Source organism: Brassica napus, chromosome C8 (assembly GCF_020379485.1).
Source record: "Brassica napus cultivar Da-Ae chromosome C8, Da-Ae, whole genome shotgun sequence".
NCBI classification, from domain to species: Eukaryota; Viridiplantae; Streptophyta; class Magnoliopsida; order Brassicales; family Brassicaceae; genus Brassica; species Brassica napus.
This window is the reverse complement of record NC_063451.1, coordinates 20,433,286-20,444,000: the sequence shown is the minus strand read 5'-3', so window position 1 is coordinate 20,444,000 and position 10,715 is coordinate 20,433,286. Positions and strand designations below refer to the sequence as shown.

The 10,715-nt window shown below is 34.2% G+C and overlaps 1 protein-coding gene across 3 annotated transcripts; it reads left to right on the top strand.

Annotated features, from left to right (window-relative positions):
* Positions 1–6,417: 6,417 nt before the first annotated feature.
* On the top strand, positions 6,418–9,069 carry LOC106372747. 3 transcript variants are annotated; one of them, XM_013813035.3, is made up of 2 exons: positions 6,418–6,809; positions 7,040–9,069. In XM_013813035.3, exon 2 carries the CDS (start codon positions 7,059–7,061, stop codon positions 8,868–8,870), a length of 1,812 nt encoding a protein of 603 aa, XP_013668489.1. In that variant the 5' UTR covers positions 6,418–6,809; positions 7,040–7,058; the 3' UTR covers positions 8,871–9,069. The 3 variants fall into 3 exon arrangements, with proteins under 3 accessions (XP_013668489.1, XP_013668488.1, XP_013668486.1); XM_013813034.3 differs by having other exon boundaries at positions 6,418–6,920; XM_013813032.3 differs by having other exon boundaries at positions 6,418–6,930.
* The last annotated feature ends 1,646 nt before the right edge of the window (positions 9,070–10,715 follow it).

Sequence of the window (10,715 nt, the reverse complement as noted above, 5' to 3'; positions counted from 1 at the left end):
TCTTTTAATTCTCTTCCAGTACTTACTATTTTCTTTTTCTATTAATGCTTTTTTTCTTTTACGCAGATTTTATGGTGGATCCCAAATTTGTTTTAATATTTTTTTTCATTTTTATTGTGACACAGATTTTATGCAGGTGAGTCCCTATCTTTATTTAATATTTCCTTGTTTGCTAGTCATAATTTCTTTCTAAGCTTTATTTTTTTTTCTCTTTTTTTGCCAACCCTTATTTTTATAATTTAATAATAATCTTTTAAAAATTATTATGATAAAATCATAAAAATTTATAACTTAACTTTAAACAATCATACCTAATAAGTATTAATATAGACTAATTAATTTTCTTCTTTCTTCCAATCAATTTAATTGATTAAACCTAATATTTAATATAATTTTTATTCACATCTTAAATTTATGAATGTAATTTTTATATCATTAAAATTAAACCAGTGACCTAACGAGACTTTAATATTTAAATATATAATATAATTTTAATTTTAATAAATTAATATTCTGTAAACTAATAAATATAATATATTAATAAATTTTTTCGGGTTTGAGTTTTATCAATTCAATAGGTAATATAATATTATATATATATATATATATTATTCTCTCTTTGTGATCTCCAAATTAACTTTCTAAATTTTTTAACAAAATTTGCCACCTCATAACAATATTAAACTATGAATTAAATTTATATCAATATATTAAAAATCAACTGGGTCCCATAATAAATTTTAACCAATGAAAACTCTCTGTCCATTTCTCTTTCTTCTTCAACGTGACATTTTCCCTTTTATTTTTCTTTATTAACGTGACTGAAACTTCATAAACTGTTTAAAAATTTTTATCCGTTTTTAAAATTTATTATATCTGTTTAAAAAAATATATATCTAGAATATCATTAAAATGAACTGTATATCTTGGATAATGTAAATAATGTTTACTTAGAATTTTAGAAGACTGAAAACGAGTTTTAATTGTGTTTTTTAGGTTTTAAGATTATTATGTTCGTTTTTGCAGAAATTTTATCTAGAATATAACTAAAATGAAGTGTATATCTTTGGAATGTAAACAATGTAAGATTTAATGAAAATTTTGAGACATTAAAAATGTTTTTAAGAACTGCTTTTATGGGGTTTGGTTTATTTTACTTCACTAGGATCATTGACCCCGCGCAAGCGCGGAGTTGTGTACAGAGTTCTTGTTTCATTTCAATATTTGTTAGGGTTATTGTAACTGTGATTTGCGTTTTGGGTTGATCATTGTTTTTCAAGTTTTTTATTGTTATAGGGTTAGAGTTGTGATGATGAACTGTGTATTCACTGTTCTCCACTCATGAAAGACTAAATTGTGTTGGTAATTTGATTGATATAGTTCGTGGTGTTGCTTGATGTGTCACTGAGACTTATTGTTTGTTTTTCTTTTTAATTTGTTACTTGTACTTTTGAGATTACATAAATTATATTAAGGTTGTTGAGAGTACCTTTTGTTTCTGGATATTTTTTCTCCAGATTAGTTGTGTAAGTTGTATGTATTAAGTAATAATTTTTTTTTATTCTTATTATGTTGGTTATATGTTTTTTTTTTATTTTCAAACTTGTTGCTTTTCCTGGACCTTTAAAACAAATACATGAAGACTTGTAGAAATAACTATAAAATGAGTGACAATTAGTATTTGAGTCTTAATGGGTTTTAAACGAATATATGTATTTATCACAAGAAGACAACAACATTGGCCTGTTGACATTGAACATGTAAGCTATTTTCATAAGACAAGAGGAGTGAGCAGGTGGAGATGTTATTGCCGCCTTTGTGTCTGTTGGGATTGTCTCTTGTATCTCCTGGTGTGGCTGTGTTTGTTTTTCTTTTATTTGACGGTAATATGTAAACAAAATTCATTGTTAGTTGTATTTATAAGAGTTTGTAACTTACTCTGCTTTGTTAAAGTAATTTCACTGATCTTGGTTGTCGTCCTCGTCTTCTTCATAAGCATATGCGAAAGTAAGTTTGTAAATTGTTAAATAGTTGTCGTGTAGTTTGTATTTGATTAGCTGGCTCAATGTATGTGTCATTGAGTTTTAGTTGAGTTGATTGGTTTAGTATATATTTGTTTTGAAGTTTATTTGTAATATTAAACAAAAAGAGAGGTGATCATTAATTATTCGTCTTTTTTGGGATTCTAGTTTTTCGTGTTTTGATTGTTCGGGTTATTGTGGTTTCTTTTAAGCTGTAAAATAAAGATTTGTGTAAAATTATATTGATAAGTAAGGGAAATAAATAGACGACCACAAATCTTGGGTAGGAAATATTTTTTATTATTGATGTTAGCACAATATAGGCAGTAATATAAAGGAAATTATGTATTGATTGTTTCTTACGGATCAATGAGGAGACGGATAACGACTCGAGTTGTTTCTTTGGTGAGGTCAGAGCCCTGGACAGAACGGATTTGCCTAACCACATCTGCGAGTTTAAATATCAGTTATAATATCGAAACATAATATAAAATCAGATGCAATATGATAATATACCTGGAGTTCTAGGTTTGTGTTCTCAATCACTTGGAGACTGTCGAACAGTCTAATCTTGACTGGAGATTGATCTCAAGAGGAACCGTGATGACTTCATCAATAATGGTTAGTGAGATGAAACGAATAAGGAATGGATGATCAGTTATCTTGTACATGCTTGAGCACCTAGCAACCTCAAAAGATGGAACCTTCTTTCAAAGATGACTTGTAATGATTAGCACGTTCGACGGGAGTAAACCCATGAATCACGGAATCTGCAAATAATATTATTTAACAAAGAATCAAGAAATCAATTAAAACAATTATGTTAAATAAGTGTGATAGATCGAAGATTAACTTACCTTTTCATCAAGGAAGAGAACTGTGATTCCCACAAACTTCATGTCTTTCTTGAAGTCCAGGGAATCCCAGAAGCAGAGGAAGCCAGAGGCTATGCTCTGACTACTACGACTAAGACGGAGAGACTCGAAGGTTGAGTGACGGACGCCGGAATGCCAGTTTGAGGAACTGGAGAGGCAGAGAGAAGCATTTTCTAGAAGATGGTTAAGGCTAGGAGGAATCAATGAGTTTTGTGGAGATGCAGATTGGGTTCATCAAAGATGAGAATCATATATATATAGGGTTTACAGAGGGGCTACAAATCAGGAACATTTATGATCAAGCGATTTAAGATGGGGACATGAAGAGTTCACCGGTGAAAAAATAGATTACGAACAGACACACGGTGTAACTTTGTAACTCAGACTTGTTTGAGACAATGATGAAAAGAACTCAAACTCATGTTAAACGACAACATTTTACAATATGGGAAAGCTATAATTGTTGCAAACTTGAGCTTTTTCATATAACGTAATGAATCCCATTTAAAAATGAAACCCATAATACACTTGTAGGCCCGACCCTCAGAGGAAGCCGAAGAAGCAAGGGCTTCCGACCTTCATAAATATATATTAGGTTCGGTCATCAATGTACAGAGTATCATTTAGCTTAGTGGTATAAATGTTGGTGTTTATATTTCAATAACTCGGGTTCGAACCATGAGCTTGACACTTTTTCACACTTTTTAAAAGTGGAGCCCACAAAACGCTGACGTGGCGCGCTAAGGAGTGAGCAAAAACTCAACTATTATAATATAGATTTTGAAGTACAGTAAGACTTTAATATGTTCATAGAATATGATAATAGTGGTTTAATAGAAGGAGAGGTACACCACAAATCGGTGCAACTATTTTGGCTCAAGATTATTCTGGTAGTTTTGACGCACCAGATTTTCTTTATTATGTTTTCATTGTGTGTAATCGGAGTATCGGACTACTAGGATTATTGAGTTTATTGTGTGTAATCAGAATACTAAGATTACTAGATCAAATGTGTGTAATTCGAACTATTAGAATTACTGGGTTTATTATGTATAATTTGGACTACTAGGATTACTTGGTTTTATTATGTGTAATTTAAAACCTCTGTATATTGCAAATAGTAGGTATATTTAACATATAGAACCCATATGTTTTCTATTAGTAGACTATGTATATAGTCAGTAAGACTATTAAAACTATTTAGATGATTATTTTCTATAGTTTTATGAATATTTATCATTTTCCCAAAATGATTCTTTAACTTTCATGGTTGTTATGTGAATCATAAGGTTATAGTGAGAAGAATATTTAAAAATACTTATTTCTGGTAAATTGTTTATGTAATACTCTTCCTTAATGACATTCATTATATAAAATCATTGGTTTTATTACAAAATATTTCATTTGGACATGGTTTTACAAATAAAACTTAAAATTTGCCAAAGTATTACTATGTATAAGTTAGTATTACTACTACCTTGAAAATTACTAAGAATTATTAAGTGTAATTAGAATATTAAATTTATGTATATAATGGATATATGTTTTACCCGAGTATTTTTTAAATTATTATTTTAACATGTGCTATGCATGCATTTTTTACATGAGTATTTTTTATATTATTACTTTAATATGAATAAGACAAGACGAATTTTATGAAAAATAAAATGTTTTTAAAATCTAAAATAAGAAGATAAATGTTTTTAAACTTTTTAATTATTTGTAAATGATGGAAGGTGTAATGTGATATATTACTTCAATTCAATATTTACTGACCAACAAAATGTGTTTCTAAGAGAAAATATTAACATATATTTAGATCTTTTTCTATATTTAATCTGATCTAATTACAAACTGTATGTGTTTATTTCATAATCTGTTCGGCTTGCCTCTGAAGTAAACAATTGGAATTAATCAACTTGTGTTCAACATTTACTATGCATTTAACATGTTACAAACTGTATGTGTTTATTTCATAAAAGTTTTTTTTTGATATTATTTAATTTCATAATGTTTAATATGTGTTATCCGTTTTTGGTATTATCATTTTACATGGGTAAGTTGTCCAACTAACTCTTTTTTTTTTTGCACATAACAAACCTAATAAATCCAGTTATCCGTTGCCAAAAAAAAAAATCCAGTTATCCAAACCTATTTAGCAACAGATACCATGTTTTTGACATCCAAAGCACAACTTTTTATACATGTAATACATATCAAGAATGGTACTTTAGTTTTCCAAACAACACAACAAAAATAAAATAAATCTCAATACAATAATTTTATACAAAACATCAAGAAGCTCCCAACGTTTCTCTGGTCCAGGACAAGGATCCAACGAAGATAAAATATATAATGCCCCAAGAAGCTCTCATTCCTTCTTTATCATTCAAACAACACTTTGTGAGTTGCAAACTCTCGAGAGCCGGACAAGACCTCATCAACTTTTCTGGTCCAGTACAAGGATCCACCTTTCTACAAGACGAGATTCTCAGCAGGTCTGTGGTCACAACATTTCCCAATGCCTTTAATCCCATCGTTTAGTTAGGATCCGGGTTATACCGGGTAGGATTTGGGTCGGTCGCGTTTTTAGGGTTGGATCATTCTAATTAAGCTATTTCGTTAAGGGTTATTTCGTCTTTGGCCACATTTTTCAATTAAAAAATAATATCAAAAAGAAAATGTATTATATTAAAGGGAGAAATAAAAAATTTTATGAGAAATTCTTAGTTTCACTCCCTATGTGAATTTAGAGGTTCACCCAATCAATAAGATTTAGTTATTTTAAATTCAAATCTTTTAGAAAAGAAACCAAATAATAAAAATTTGTGAAATTATATTATGTTTTAAAATAAATAAAAAATAATAGTAATTATCAATTTTTTTTAATATTATTAAACTAGTTAGCAAAATACTAAACTTTAAACCCTAAACCTTTGGATAAATCATAAATCCTTGGAAAAATCCTAAACCGTAAACCATTAATCTTAAACCCTAAACCAAATTCTAAACCTTTAATCTTAAACCCTAAACCCTTAGGGTTTAGGATTAAGGGTTTAGGATTAAGGGTTTAGAGTTTAGGATTTTCCCAAGATTTTAGGGTTTATTGTTTAAAGTTTAGTGTTTAGAATTTAGGGTTTATGATTTAGTATTAGGGTTTAGGATTAAGGGTTTCGGGTTTAGGGTTTGGTTTAGAGTTTAGGATTAAGGATTTGGGATTTGCCCAAGGATTCATGATTTATCCAAGAATTTAAGGTTTAGTGTTTATGATTTAAGGTTTAGGGTTTAATATTTTACTAACAGGTTTAACAATATTAAAAAAACTTTTTATGGTAATTACTATTAATTTTTTTATTTAAAAGCATAATATAATTTCACAAATTTTTATTATTTAGTTTTTTTTTAAAAGATATTAAATCTAAAATAACTAAATCTTATTGGTTGGATGAACCTCTAGGTTCAGTTACGGAATGGAGTGAATCTAAGAATTTCTCAAATTTCTTTGAGTTAATCTCCTCTTAAAAGAAAGAAAAAAAAGCTAGGAATTCATTTGAGACTCTGTAACTGAATTAAAAAAAAAGAGACCATAATAATGTAGACAACGGGTTCTAGTAACGGATGGCGACAACAAAGGGGATCTAGGGTTCGATGATTGATTTCTCTGCAGTTTTTGGGAATTCACGGTTTGAATCGAGGTATAATGATGGAGATACTCTTTGGGTGGATGGATCTGGAAGATTACGTGAAGGAAAAATGGGTATCGTAAGGCGGTGTCAATGGGATTCGATCTCGAAGAAAGGCTTTAAGGGATTTGGTTGGATATTGGAGATTATGGAAATAAAGACGTGGGCTGTTCGATTACGATTGTGCAGACTTGCCCAAACTAATTTTGTCAAGATTCGGAGTTATCAAGGTATGATCTTTTGGATTCTTCAGAGAAAGGGGTCAAAGGAGGGAGGATTGGTGGGTTTCTAGGATCAGATCTCTGATTCAATTATACCGAAATCTTGGGTTTCAACATCATGTACTGTCAGGTTTCTTTGGATTGATTTGGTGTATCATTTTGAGATTTTTAGATTATTTTCAGCATAGTATGATTGAAGATACAATATTTGGTAATCAATGTGTTCTTCGCTACTTCAGATTTCAAAAGGAGAAGAAGATGTATAAAAGGGGAAGAGAGGCGACGTTTCATATCATCACCTTTCAACAAAGCAATTCCTTTTCTCTTATTTTCCAGTTGGTGGAGTTCTTTGCGATTTTCATTGATATGACTCAAGGACAGCTTCTTGCTACGGTTGGGAACAAAAATGGTGGTGAAGCAGCCCGCAAGCCCTTGAGAGTCACGGTGCCTCACTTTGATAACTCGGCGCTCATCCAGAACTATGACAAAAATCTGATCGGCAAGTGCTTGAACCCTGAGGAGCAAGACGTTAAGGCTTTAATCATCATGTTACCAAAAATCTGGAAGGTGGAAGATAGAGTTGCTGGAGCTGATCTTTGTCTTGAAAGGTTTCAGTTCGATTTCCACAACGAAGAGGATATCGAGGAGGTCCTGAAGATGCAGCCGTACCACTTTGATTATTGGATGATCTCTCTCGTGAGGTGGAAGCCAGTGATGGAAAAGAGTTACCCCACAGAAATTACTTTTTGGGTTCGTGTCTTGGGAGTTCCGCTCCAATATTGGGCAGAGCCGACTTTTGAGAGTATTGGAGGAGCTATAGGCAATGTTGTCAAAGTGGACCTTGACTACGGGAGAGTTAAAGTGGTCATCGATGGAACACATTGTCTCTGTTTCGAGACATCAGTTGACTTTCGCGGTGGAGAATTCTATGGAGGAGGGGAAGAGCTGATCGCTTTGAGATACGAGAAGCTTTTTGGCTATTGTTCTACGTGTTTCAGTCTCTGTCATGACATGAAGCAGTGCTCACTGAACAAGGAAAGTCCGCAGAAGGAGATAGAGGTGCGGGAGGCAAGAACTGAACGGGGAGGAGAGCGAGCTGCAAGTTACAAAGGGGTAGTTATCAATGGTCATGATGGTCGTCAGGAGCAAAACAAGGAGGATAGGGATTATCAAGGGAAAGGCAAGGGGAAAATGTATGAGGAAGATGAGGCAAAATGGGTCCGTGTGTCAGGAAGAGGGAATAAGAAGCTGAGTGCAGATAGAAGTCGTTTCAGGGGAGAGGAGCTAGATTCACGCCATCGCCGCCCCATATATGAGCTTACAAGGAACTCCTTTCAGGAGGGGCGTTACCGGTCTCAAGGGTATCGAGGTATGCGCAGAGAACGCAGTCCCAGAGATCACTTTCCAGAACAGGAGAGGAGTAAGGGGCGCACATATGAAGGTACCATGAGATCTACTCAACTGTCCGGGGCGGGTGAAACACAACAGGAAGTGCATCCACAGAGGGACGGCGACGTGATATTGGCACATGTCAACGGGCTAGGGTCTGATCAGGTACGTATGGGGAATGAGAAGGTAGAGAATGGACTTGATGTAGTCAATGAGGTTATGCTGGAACAGGAGAATTTGGTGAAAGCAGATGATATGGACACTGATGAGAATAACTCTTCACTGAAAGAGGGGGAGGTAACCAATGGTGGAGAGGAAGAGTTTCAGGATGTTACGGATGAGGAGATTGATGGGAACCAGGGTGTTACACAGGGTGATATTGTCGCTAGCATTGAGATGAGTGAAGAGGGAGAGTTGGAAAAGGCTGAGAATGTGGGCGGGGAAGAAAAGAATAAAGGAGTTAAAAAGAAGCTTTTCAAAGGAGGGCCACTTGTGGTAGGAACTTCTAAGATGAGAATGGTGCATTCCTTAATTTCACCGCGCAAACGCCTTCCGAGCAAGCCCAACCCCAAGCAGGGTGAGGGTACGAAGCAAGGCGATGGCATGAAGCAAGGCGATGGCACGAAGCAAGGAGCGGAGCATGGTACTTCAAACCCCAAGCCTCCCATCAACAAACATTGAAGATTTTAATGGATTACGAAGATGAAGAAGCGCGGGTTTGTGTGTGGTTTTCAGTTATGGTTGTTTTATTTCTGTTTTTTCAATAAGTTCACTGAGCAATATCTAGTGTTTATGGTTAAGTAGTCGTTTGAATTCTTTGTATTGGTCTAGAGTTTCGGTTAAGTTTTTTTTAAGGAATAAAATTGGTGTTTTTGGTTCATGGGTCTCTGGTCTACGATGTTTTTGGTTGTGCAAAGTCAAGGAGAATAATGTTGATGGTTCCTCTGGGTGTGTACAAGAACAATGGAAATATACAGACTTATTTGTGTTTGGATTTAAACTAGGGGTCGCAGAGGACTTGACTCGAAACTGTAGGCTCCTATGGTCAGCACGGGATGACATTTCTGGTACTATTACCTCATTAAGTCAAAACATGTGGTATGTATTTTGTACTGTGGTAAGGATCAAGATCGGAGAAACAGGGGAACTGGTCTCTTCAACGTCTTCATTAGACAAGAATATGGAGAGGAGCCAGTTCGGCCAAGTGACAATGGTCACTGTAATGGGTGTGGGGTCTGCTTTGAATGACATGGGGTTAATGCGATGGTCTCAGGGTGCTAATGAGGAGGATTTTTTCTTATCTCATGATTGGGTTAAAAGGATTATGTGTCTTAGTGGTTCCGTACATTTTGTTTTCATATTTTTAATCTTTTGGGTAATGTTTACTAATGCAGTTTTACTTGGATGTTTTGGACTTTATGGGAGCCAAATATGGTATGTTTGGGTTTTAAAAAGGTGCTTACTAGTTTGTAGTTTGCTTGGGGGTTGGAATGCATGGAATAAATTTGTTGACTTTGGTGTTTGGATTTGTTTCAAATCGTTGCAACGAAGGGATCATAATTTTTACTTATGCAATTTGATGTTCATGGGAGGGAAATAAAGGAGTTGGTACATATGTGGTTTGGTGGTTTTGGGATGTGGCTCGGGACAGAGCAGAACGCTTTCACTGCACGGACTCGAGGCCTGTGGCTGGTCTCTTTAAACCAGTTGCAGAGAGTTTCTTTAGAGAGGCTCAAAGTGCTGGTTTTGGGAACATACGGTTCAGTCATTGTTATTGGTTCAGGAGCTTCCACAGACTTATATATGTCGTACGTGAAGCGTATGATTTATCTGTTTGGTTTCTTTATTATAGTTTATATGTTTGGTTTCTCTATTATGGTTTTTATTGGACCCAATTTAAAGGGTGAGGTTGAGCTGGACATAATGTATATACTTGGAATGGAGCAAGGGTCTATTTTTTTCATATTGAAGCTGTTTACTATGACGGTTAATTTGGGAGTTCGGTGGCTTATTGCTTCTTGGTGGTTGGGATTTCAGGGTATCATCAAACCTAATTTCGCTAAACTCTCGGGAGTTTTTATTTATATTTTTAAATGAGAGTGCTTAGTTGGAATTGTAGAGGCATGGGAAGCAAGTGGACTATGAGCTATCTAAGAGAGATATGGTATAAACATAAACCGGATTTTTTATTTTTATCTGAAACAAAACAAGACTCAAAATTTGTTCAAGATTTCCAAGCACATATTGGATTTGGTAATTTGTTCACGGTTGATCCAATGGGAAGGAGTGGTGGTTTACCGCTTTTTTACAACAATGATTCTCAGGTCCAAGTCTTATATTCTAGTAATAGAATGATCGATGTGGAAGCGGTGACCAACGGAAAGACGGTTTATCTTACGTTTGTGTATGGTGATCCTGTTTTAAAATTAAGAGAACAAGTGTGGGAACGTTTGACGAGATATGGTCTTGCGCGTTCAGAACCCTGGTTCATCACTGGGGATTTAAATGAGATTACTGGAAATCATG